Genomic DNA, 12,218 nt, shown 5'->3' with positions numbered 1-12,218 from the left:
GACTTGGGAAAAAATAATTTAATTCGTTGCCAATTAAAATAGAATTGGATGTGAGAAACAAGGAAAAACCTGAAACAACTTCCCTCCCCCCTACTCCATTCTCCCACGTTCAACTTCAGTCCTTCTTTCCCAACTCTTCCATCTCCTCCTTCCACCACCTCAAGTGGCACAAGGGTGATGGGGAATGGGGGGCTGTGGTCAGCTGATAACAGTTTGGTCAGTCCACAGCTCTTTTTCTCTGCTGCTCCTTCCTCCTCACATTTTTCCGCTGCCCCAGCTTGAGCCCTTCCCAAAGGCTGCAGTCCTTCATGAGCTGCTCCAGTGTGGGTCCTTACACCAAATACAAGGATTTTCAACCTCTTCATCTGTGGGATTGGACACACAACTGTTAGCGTGAGCACTCTTGCTGCCACTCTTCTAAACAAATGTGTTTTAATAATCATCATCATCTCCCTCAGATGCCTGCTGCTTATTATGGTCATTCAAAACAGTCAAGGGCAAAAGATGAAAAAACAGGGTAATGGCAATGTTCAGTGGAGTACAGTATTGTAAGATCAGTGCCGGTACTGCGAAACACTGAAAGTAGAAGCAGTCCATAGCAGGGTATTACAATGTAAACCTTGTTCATTGGGCGCTGGAGGATGGTACAGTGCAATACGAGCACACCGCCTAAAGGAAAACATTTCTGGAGTAAACTATCCACAGAACTATATCCAAACTACACTAAAAATCAAAGTAGTTGTTTGCTCCAGAGGAGACCAGGAATAAACTAACATATTTGCAGCATGGGAAATCAAGCAACCAAGATGAGGAGCAAGTCAGTAAGCCTGATTATTCAAAAATGCCTATATTCAAGAATATTCACATTTCTCAAAAGCATATCTTGAATTATTTCTCTTTTTTCCCCCTTATTCCAGAAAAGTTCTGGATCTGGTTTAAGATCATATGTCTAATTAATTGCATTTGATTAACTAAGTATTGCTCAGTGTTTCCAAATTTTTCAAGTTTCTGGATAGCAGCTCAAGAGAGTGCCATGTATGTGTTTTAATAAAGACGTCATAGAACCGAATTCTCGCATTAATTTCCTATGAGAACAATGATCTTGCAAACAGGAAGTTAGGGAGAGGCAGAGCAGAAGCAGCCTTGGTTGGTAAAAGAGAAAGCAAAAGGGGACAAGAGCTGTAGAACTTCCCAAACACCCTGCAAGTGTTTCCTTTTATTTCTCTCCCAACACTCAGCTTCTGACTTGCCCAGTCTACAGCATTAAGCACCGTGTTGGAAGGGTAAAGTAGAAGCATGCAAGGAAAAGGTAAGGAATAATAAATATTCTCTATCAGGCACTGTCATTTCTCTCCTCTAGAGATGGGTGTTTGCCACTGGGAAAAGCTGATCATATGTCTATCGATGCTCTTTCCTTCCTGTTATTTCTGACCCCAGACTTCTGTTAGAAACTAATTTTCGGGTTTTTTTTCCATACTTTAGAAGAGCAGCTCAGCTGAATTTTAGCTGTCACGATTCCTGCTTGAAGGAAATACATGTATTGAACAACTATAGGAAAAAACCTGAAGAACAGAACAGTTACAGTAAGTACATGCATATTTACTTCTAGGCTGGAATATTTTATGGAGATATGATGGCTTAGTCTGATACCATTTCTTTTCTTTTTTTTTTGAGACATCAATTTTATATAGAAGACGATCTATAGTCTACTAAAATAAACTCTTCCAAATCTGTTAAAAGTCTGCACATGAAAAGTGGTTGTTATGAGATTACAGTGAAATAATCCGAAGGAATATGTCCTCAAAGAAATTATTCTGCAGAAATAATATGACAGAAATAATGCAGAAATAATATGACATCTTTAAAGTATTTCAGTTGGCCAGAATCATTGCCTAGCCAGTAACATGAAACATGAAAGCGCTGCAAGTGATCTAGGAAATGAAACTATCCCATTCTGGAGCTTTACCTCATTAGGGGGGTTCCAAATACTGAAGCATGGAGTAACTGTTTTAAGGACATAAAAATGTTTGCTTTTATGTTAGGAGTGAATTGTACCTCTATTAGAAAGTATAAACTTTGTGGGAATTAAAATAATGTGTTTACATTGCTGGGTTGAACACTGTCTCTGAGCAGAAGTCGTTCAGTTTCAGTTTCCTTTCTCGGCTTTTACATACCCTGGGCAGAGTTACGGGTGAACACATAACTACTTCAGCCACGGAACAGAAACACTGAGCTTCTTTCCCCATGCACTCTCAATTCTTGGCAATATGTCTTTACCATAGTGGCATTTTAAAGAACCAGAAACTAGTTTTTCCTTTTCTGTGAGCAAAAGGGAGGGTCTGTTAAAAGAAAATGAAACTGCAGGCTTCCGTAACCCGCAGCCCTGCTTTTTTCTCTGCTCTCCCATTCATTAGTTAAACCAGGAGGCAGCTTGGCCAAAGGTAGGTCAGCTGTTTTCCCGCACTAGCTTTAAGAAATCTTTATTATTGCTTCTCATTAAAGTGTACAGTTTAGGAAATCAAATAATAGATTGAGGAAAGCACGTCGCTAGGGTGGCTTAGATAACCAAGTCTTCGTTCAGAAAACAAAATTTCACTGAAAAAATCTACGAAGTCATTTTGTCTCAGGAACGCTCAGCTACAAATAAGACAAGGTGCATGGAGGAGACCATTACCACTAATGCAACAACTGTAGCTGGGTGCAATTTCATAAAGTAAAAATTTCAGATGAATGAATATAATTCGCCTAAAGAAAGTGAGAGTATAAAGTGAAATTTGATGCTATTAGGGGAAATTATTATATTTCTTTAAAGTTTTTGCAAAAAAAGTCCCCATTTACCACGGAGATTGTAAGATACTCCTCTTTCTGTCACTTATCTCCACAAATGCTGCTGAACTACTTGCTTTTGTTTAATTTGAGAAACCTTAGTGAAAGCAAAAGGTACTGAGAAGGTAATATGGAAAAGATTTTCCTTTCATTTGCAATAGCAACAGCTAATTAATCGCAGTGGTATCTTTCCACCCCAATGTCTCTTTGCAGTGTTATTCAAGCAAATTCTGTACCTAACCACACATAAGGGTTAAAAAAAGGATTAAAGGTTGGATTTCTGTGCGCAGTTTGTTTTTTTTCTTCACCAGGTTGTGAAGTTAATGAGAGCAATTCGTGACAGGTACACAACATGATGGGTGAACAATTGGCTGAAGAGTTGGACTCAAAGCATTGTAGTAAATGGCGTAACATCTGGCTGATGGCCAGTCACCAGCCAGTGGTGTTTTCCAGGGCTCAGTTTTAAAGCCGATTCTCTTCAGTGCTTTTATCAATGACCTGCACACAGGAGTTGAGTGCACACTAAGCAAATCTGCCAATGATACTAAATTAAGAGGAGCTATTGACTGAGAGGCCTTACAGAGAGATCTTGACAGATTATAGTGCTGGGCAGTCACCAATCATATGAAATTTATTGAGGACAAATGCCAGATTCTGCACCTGGGACAGTGTAATCCTGGATGTATGCACAGATTAGAGGACAAGAGGCTAGAGTGTAGCCCTGCAGAATGGGATCTGGGGGTTTTGGCTGATGGTAAGCATAATAAGAGTCAACCATGTGCCCTGGTGGCCAAAAGGGCCAACCATATCCTGGGGTGCATTTGGCACACTATAGCAAACTGGTCAAAAAAAGTGATTGTCCCACTATACTTAGCATTGGTGTGGCCTCACCTTGAGTATTGTGTGCAGTTTTGGGCTCCACAATATATTACACGTTATATAAATGTAAGTAATATAAATAGAAATATAAGTTATATACTATATAAAAATAATTATTAGAATAAATAATAGAATGTGTCCAAAGGAGGAAAACGAAGCTGGTGAAAGGACTAGAGGACATGACTTCTGAGGAGCTGCTAAGGTTGTTCATCTTAGAAAAGAGGTGACTGAGAAGTGACCTCATCACTGTCTACAAATTCCTCATGAGAGGAGTAGTGATAGGACACGAGGGAATGTCTTAAAGCTGCACAGGGGAAGTTTATATTGGATATTAGGAAAAAGTTCTTCACCGAGAGGGTGGTCGAGCACTGGAACAAGCTCCACAGGGAAGTGGCCGTGGCCCCAGACCTGTTGGTGTTCAAGAGGTGTTTGGACAATGCTCTTAGATACACGGTTTAACTTTTAGGTTATCCTGTGTGGAGTCAAGAGTTGAAGTCAATGATCCTTGTGGGTCCCCTCCAACTCAGGATATTCTATGATTCTATGATTTTATGATATTTTTTTTTTATTACTTGATGGCCCATACAACCACAAATGGGTGTCCAAGTGACCACAAATAGATATCAGTCACAATTATTGTGTAGTGTCAGCTACAGAAGTGGTTTAAAAACAGTATTCAAATAAAATAATTCTGTAATAACTCTGTCTCTTATAAGTAGCTAATGCCTTATATATGATCTTATATCATATTCCCACAATGACCTCTAATTGAAGTGTTGTATTTCATGTGGCAGATTACACTAACAAAGACACTAACAGTTGATAATAGCAAGGAAATAAGTGTTATTATAAATCACTTGTTTAGTGATTTCGTGATTTTTTTCCTCAGATAATGGAAAAGGCAAACACTGAAAAAAATGAGAAATCACATTCATATCAACATATTGAACAGTTGACAAAAGAGGAAGTCAAACAGTGGGCAACTGAAGTTGTTAAGATTGACCAGAAATATGCAGAAATACTGTTTAACCAAGATGTGACTGGTTTTATTTTGAAACTGATGACTAAAGCAGATTTTGTGCAAATGGGCATACCTCTTGGGCCTGCTGTTCAAATAATGTATTTCCTGAAAGAGCATGACATTCTAGCTAAAGGTTCAAACCAGACTGTGGATCAAGAAGGCACTAAACAGAGTGTTGATGGAGAAGGAGAAGATGGAGAAATTGCAAAGAAAGAGTGCAAGAAGAAATCTGGGTCTTTTACTTCCAGTATACTGCAGGATTCTAAGACAGAGCCCATAGAAGATGAAAAAGCAATAAAGTCAGCTGACAAAGAGAATGTATCAGAGAAGCCACTGTCAAGCAGCCAGCACCCAACTGGAAATATGTGTATGCCATATCCTTTTGATAATTTCAGTGATGGTACTCGATACATACAATATAATATTCTTAATGTCCCTGAAACAGGGCCGCTCAATTTCATTGATCCAACGCATGAATTCAAATTACTTACCAACACAGAGAAGGCAGTAGAAGAGGATATCATGATGAAATTTAGCAATGAAGTCTTTAGATTTGCTGCAGCCTGCATGAACTCCCGCACAAATGGCACTATTCATTTTGGAGTATGTGACAATCCACATGGGAAAATCGAAGGAATAAAAGTTACCAAGAAAGAAGCATACGTTGACCATTTAAATAAGTGTATCAGAAAGTACTTTCAGAAGCAATACATCAGCATTGCAAAACAATGCATTAGAGAGCCTAGATTTGTGGAAGTACTATTACAAAATGGAACTCCATCTCATATGTTCGTCATTGAAATAGATGTGGTCCCCCAACACTACATCTGTGGTACAAAATATTTCTGTACCAACAGATATGACTTTAAGACTAAGAGCTGGGAAAATGCTAAAGCTGTCTTCATCCGGGATGGAGCCAGTTCCAAAAATATTCAAAATACAAAAGAATTTGAAACTTTTAAAGGTAACTTGGCATCTTTAGCAGATTTTCGTAAACGAGCAGAGGAAGACTATAACTTAAAGCAAAAGAAGTCAAAAAAAGAAGGACTGAAGCTAATTAGTCTGCTTACAGGTAACAGGGACTCATTAGATAGCTCTTATTATGACTACTACATTTTGGTAACAAACAAGTGCCACTCAAGTCAAACTTCGCACTTAGACTTTTTACAGGAAATAAAATGGTTTGCTGTGCTTGACTTTGATTTTGAATCAGAAATGAATGGTGTGTTCAAGACTTACAAAAAAAATCAAAATGCCAAACTTTACTTCCCAGATTATTATGAAAACATGAAGGGTTCTGTTTCTGAACACGCTGCAAAGCTGAAACTGCATCAGGAGACCAACTGGATTTTCTGCAATGGTGGATCAGACTTCGAAGGCAATAGCAAACTACCATTAGATCCCACTGCATGGCAACGGGACAGAGCTGCGGGTGTCAGAAAAATGATTTCATTTCTTTCACACAAAGATGTAAAGCAGAATGGAAAGTTTTTGATAGTGTTTCTTTTGCTTTCCACAGTGGAAGATTCAGCGGATCCTCTTACTGAGACTTTTATAACGTTTTACCAAGAATTAAAGGGACTAGAATACCTGATCTGCATTTGCATTGGTGCAGGTACATACCAGCGATGGAAAGATCTTCTGCATGCTAGAGGCATTAGTGAGGAAGAACTTTCAAACAGATGTGTATCTAATTTAACCCTGCCAAGTGTAAATGGTACCATCATGACATTAAAATCAGAGACACAGTCTTCTGAAAGACTTCTGCCCTCCGTTGGTCACTCTACTGTTCTTCTAAAGAAGGAAGAAGACTCCATGGCAGCATTGGAAATACTTTGTGAAAATGAATGCAAAGGCACAGGAATAGAGAAGGATGCAGACAAATTTAAAAAATTCCTGAAAGAGCGTGAAGAAGTTTTTTATCGAGGTGGTAAAATATCATGGTGGAATTTCTATTTTTCTTCTGAAAAGTATACTTCAGATTTTATCAGAAGGGACAGTTATGAAAAGCTTGAACACCTAATTGTGTCTTCATCTGAGAGTGCTGATGAATCACCTGTAAAAATTATCAACCTTTACCACCACCCAGGCTGTGGTGGGACAACTTTAGCTATGCATATCCTTTGGGATCTCCGGAAGCGATTCAGATGTGCTGTTCTGAAAAACAAAACCAGTGATTTCGGAACACAGCTGACAACTTTACTGACCTATGGAGCAAACAACGACACAGGCTATTTACCAGTGTTACTTCTTGTGGATGATTTTGAAGAGCAAGAAAATGTCGATGTTCTGCAGAAAGAAATTCAAATGGCTATAACAAAAAAATGCATTCGGTATGTAACTCCTTTAGTGATCATTCTAAACTGTATGAGATCTCAGAATCCTGATGAAAGTTCAACAATCAATTTATTGAACAGTACTTCTTTAAAACATACACTTTCTGAAAAAGAGCAAAGGGCCTTTGATCAGAAACTGAAATATATTGAAAAGGTGCATACAAATTTTGACAATTTCTATTCATTTATGATTATGAAGAAAAACTTTGATCCACAGTACATAGAAAACGTCGTAAAAAACACCTTGCATAGGTTGAATACTGCCTCCAAACCAGTACAACTTTTTTGCTATCTAACACTGCTAAACTCATATGTAAGAGCATCTACAGTTTCAGTAACACTATGTGAAGAATTCTTAGGAATGAATTCTCAAGAGATTGGCTGCAGTAAAGACAAATTGATAGAAAAGATGGGTATTTGTTCCAATATTCTAATATGTGATCAGGTGCGTGAATACACGAGATACAAAGGTCTTCGTATCATTCACCCAATGATAGCATCTCACTGCCTAACAGAATTGAAACTAACCTATGACTTGCCTAAAAGTGAAATTACATTGGGGTTATTGAAAGAAGATTTATTTTATAAGACTTTGGTAAAGCATGACAAACTTATTTGTGATATACAAGCCCTGCTCATTACTAGACAGCGCAAGGAACATGGCGATGAGTCAGACACTTTATTTTCCCCCTTAATTGAAGCCATTCATAGGGAAGAGAAGCGTGATAATGTGGAATATGTGTTAAAACAAGCCTCCGCTAGATTTGAGCAAAATGGTTTCATCTGCCAAGCCTTAGCAAGATACTTCTACATTAAAGTAAGGGATTTTGACTCTGCATTATACTGGGCCAAAGAAGCCAAACAAAGAGCACCACAAAATTCATACATATCCAATACACTAGGTCAAGTCTTTAAAAGTAAGCTAAGATACTATGTAGACTCCAAAGCAAAGAGTGCAGTCCTGACAGCTGAGGAACTGAAATACTTGCTAGAGCTTGCTGAGCATGCTTCACAGGCTTTCATAGAATGTCAGCAGCAAGCTGAAAAGGCAGACAATGAACAATACTTGCAGCATAAAAACCGTAAAAGAAAGTTTCAAACGTACAATACTGCTGGTTATTGGGGAGAGATAGAAACTGCCCTTTACATTATTGATGTCCTTTGGCATGTTCTTTTTTCTGGCAAAAAAGACTCATGGTGTAGAAGAAGTCTGAAAAAGTATGTATCAGGAAATGGTGGTGTGAATGTAGATAACCCTAGCACACAGAGTGGAATGCTCAAGGTTCTTAAACATCATTCCAGCTTTTTATGTAGTTTGCGATCACGGCTGAAAAAGGCATTTGACTTTTTTGAAGACTACTTTGTGTTTTTCAAAGCACAGACCCATGAAAAAGAAATTGTAGAAGCAAAATTGTATGATAAGGTTCAAGAACACTTTACCAAATACACAGAAATATTTTGTGATTTCAGATTTGAGCAACTGAAACATAAACAGGTCTCAAAGTGTAACATGTCCCAGTATGTAGAAGCATACAGGGACACTGTGGAGGCTTCCAAAGCAGACTCATTTTCTGGCATTTTGGCATACCTCCACAGGAATCACCCAAATAGCATCAGAGAAATAGAAGACATAGTAGAAGCATATGCATTTCTGTGTGAGGAGAATGCACAAGCAACTCTGAAAGACAAACAGAATTTGATTTTGGCAAATATTGTTCTGAACTGCATTAAACCTAACCCCACTAGTTTACATCCTTACAAGGTGCTGAGAAATCTGCTTCTAAGCATTCTACAGGAAGTGGGACCAATTTCACAGTGTGTAGAGTCTTTCTTCCTAGCCTCCTTGTTGTTCTGGCCCCAAGATAGAAAAGAACTAGATGAAGATTCCGGGAAAATGGAAACCTTTATTAGACGCTTAAATGAGTCTTTCAAAGGGCGCTATGGAACCCTGCGTCATTACAGGCACCCTCTGGCTCTTTTCTATCTGGCGAAAGATCAGAAAGGCCTGAACAGATTTGTTCACAAAGGAAAAATAGATCAGCTTTTTAGTTCACGTTCACAACAGGAACTGAATTCCCTCTGGCAGAGTGGAAATATCTGGAAGGAACAGGCTGTTCAAGATCTTTTGCTTCGTTTGGACGGAAGAGCTGAGGGTAAGGTTATCTACATAGACTATGGCAGCAATGAAACATTTAGGATACCAGTGCAGCCTGTTCCCTCATATCTATTGAAAAATGGTCCAAACATAGAAAGAGTGTCTTTTTACCTTGGGTTTTCCATTGCTGGTCTTCTGGCATACAACACACAAAGGCTGTCATAAAACAATAGGTATCACCATTTCTCATCTACAAGGCTTTTTCAGGCAAAATTATCCTTTAACTGGGTTTTGGGTTGGGGTTTTTTTTGGTCAACAATTGCAAATGACAACCTCAGGCTGGTTTGTTATATTTCCTTCTTCACTATGTTAGTCTTTCAGTCTCATGCAGAATTGTCTCCCTACTGTCATAACTGCTGTTTGGACAGTCAGTCAAACTGAAATGTTGGTGCAGTTAGTCCTGTACACTGGTCACTAACTACTCTAAGTTCTGTGGTTGATAACAACATAAGAAATAATTAAAAAAAAAAAAAAAAGAGGAGGATTCTAAAAAAGAGTATTTTGAAAATGTTGTCTTTAAATACCATCACTTTTAAGAACCCTACTATCTTGCTAGCTTTTTTGTCGTTGCTTGTAATGAAGGATCTCACCACTATTTTCATCCTTTTATAAGTAATGTAAGAACAAGAAATGTACATTAGAAAACACATATCGTGTAACATTTCCTGATGCTCCATTGTATCTGCCGTCATCTTGGCACAAGGGTAATGTAAAAGACCATTAAGTTGCAAAGCAGCGTTTTTTTTCTCAGTTGTTATTGCACATGCTTGAATAATGTAATGCATTTGTATATGGGCTTATATTAATAGCCAAGCTGTACATCTCATGGGAGGACAGAAGCACTGGTCTTTTGCCTTTCTCAGGCAATAATTATGTGATTATTAAAGATACCACTGCTTTCTGCTGTACTGTAAAATCAGTTGGTATTTGATGTCCATATTAAATAGATTTTATTCTTTTGTGATGGGGTCTGCTTATGTTTTATATAAAATTGATCCACTTTGGTCATTCCTTTCCTTGTAAATCCCATTAGTTCCTTCCAGTGATAGACTTATCCATTTTGAGCCTTCCAAAACCTGGCAATTTAAATGCTTAAAGTGGTCATTGATTGCACTGCCTTCCTCATGTGTATGCTGCCTGCTATGTTTAAACACAATTTGCATTCCAAAAAAGGAAAAGATATTTGTGCAAAGTATCAGAAACAAGAAATTATTACTGTCTGGGGGTGCAAAGTGTTGCACTTTGCACTATGCTCATGATTCATGAAAACCAGAGGAGTTCAATGCAATTAACTGCCTGAAAGAGGTCTGCAGGGCAGCTCTTTCATCACCCCACAAGTCCTCTTTGCTCTTTGTGTCAGGCAAGGAAGCAGGCAAAAATAAGTGACATCTCAACAGATTAGTAAAAAAAAATTGACATGAAGAAAAAGAATAAAGCAGTGGACCATTCTGCTGTAATGCAGCTCTTCTCTTAGTTGTAAATAAGGATAAGAAGGTTTATTATATAATCTAGACTGCTTTTTAATTCTAGACAAAATATATTTCTCTTGGCAAGAATGCACACTTCATTTTAACCTATATCCACTTTATTTCTAACAGCATACTTTTATTTCAGTACGCGTGCTATAGGATCAATTTTCATAATAATTCATTATTTGTTCTAGTTAGTCTTCAGGATACTGCCATACAATTTATCGATGACTAAAGCATTTACCCTTCCAAATAAAGATTTACAGCAAATAATTTGCCACGTTTCATGGCAACTGAAGACTTCGGTCTTCATCTCAGTCCATCACATCTCCTAAGAGCTGCAAGTCTGTTTATGTGCCCAGAATCAGCTGTGCTGTAGAGGGTGGTGCATTGGGCACAGCCGGCAGGGTGTGGTGGCAGGGGGTGCCCCGTGGCAGGAGGCCATGAACCACCTTGGGCCAGTCACAGCTGGCGTGAGCACTCCATCACCCACCAAACCTCTGCCGTTCAGGGAAGCTGATGGCGATCAGACAAGTTTAATAAAGAGCAGCAGCTGTGGTGGGCAGGAGAAATGGTGAAGGAGACGCTGTTGGAGACATGTGGAAAGGGACATTGTTGGGGCATGGCTGGTCACACTCTTCTGGAAAGGAGCGACCCACATCAGGGCTGGGACACCCTTGAGGGACTGCAGCCCATAGGTGACCTGCGCCAGGGCAGGGACAACCCTGAGGGACTGCAGCCCATGGACAATCCACACCTGGGCAGAGGAAACCAGAAGGAAGGTGGAATGGAGAAGCAGAAGAAAAGAACCAGGAGCAAGGAGTGGCAAAAATCAGCCACTACACAGTGAGACCAACCTCCTCCACTGCAGGCCCGTTGTCTTGGCAGGGGGATTGGGAAGGACTGAGCAGAGGTGAAAATGAAAGGCCTTGTGACTAGGAATGGGGAAGGAGAGGGGTTGGACTGAAGTTGAAAGGGCAAGAAAGGCATTTTCCTGATTTTTTCTTCATTGTTTGTTTTCTTGCTTCCTCAATACCCCAATCAGTAATTAAACGTTTATGTTAATTGTCGATAAATTAAGTGAAACTCCCCAAGTTGAGAGTGTTTTGCCCACAACGTGTGTACATTTATCAATAACCCTTGGGATCTGGCACAGTGTATTACATGCTGGACACTGCACTACATGCCTGTGTGAGTTTACAGAAATACAGATTTTCTTATTTGTATATATCAGGCTGTTTGTTATAAAATAGTATTTTTATAAGCAGTAGGTCATAAATAAATATGGATATTTGATAACACCCTTAATTGCACAGTGTGGAACTGTATTTGATGATACATATCACACACAAAGGCTGACAGAATTGCTTTTTGCAAGTATTTCCTATTTTCCATTACTTTGAAAGACCATTTTTTTCATGCCTCACAACTTTGTTAATCTTTGTATTTTGAAATCTAAACTCTCCCATGCCAAATATCTGGCTCAAACGTATTTTGTGTTAATTAAAGCCAAAGGGCTCAGTAGCTTCCAA

General features: G+C 38.9%; 1 protein-coding gene across 1 annotated transcript; it reads left to right on the top strand.

Moving 5' to 3' along the window:
- The first annotated feature begins 1,118 nt into the window (after nt 1–1,118).
- Nucleotides 1,119–11,975, top strand: LOC141738765 (sterile alpha motif domain-containing protein 9-like). The gene is made up of 3 exons (XM_074574680.1): nt 1,119–1,309; nt 1,483–1,583; nt 4,595–11,975. Exon 3 carries the CDS (start codon nt 4,598–4,600, stop codon nt 9,380–9,382), a length of 4,785 nt encoding a protein of 1,594 aa, XP_074430781.1. The 5' UTR covers nt 1,119–1,309; nt 1,483–1,583; nt 4,595–4,597; the 3' UTR covers nt 9,383–11,975.
- The last annotated feature ends 243 nt before the right edge of the window (nt 11,976–12,218 follow it).

This window comes from Larus michahellis, chromosome 2, assembly GCF_964199755.1.
Source record: "Larus michahellis chromosome 2, bLarMic1.1, whole genome shotgun sequence".
NCBI classification, from domain to species: domain Eukaryota; kingdom Metazoa; phylum Chordata; class Aves; order Charadriiformes; family Laridae; genus Larus; species Larus michahellis.
Note: the sequence above shows the minus strand (reverse complement) of the source record. Positions and strands in the feature narration are given on the sequence as shown.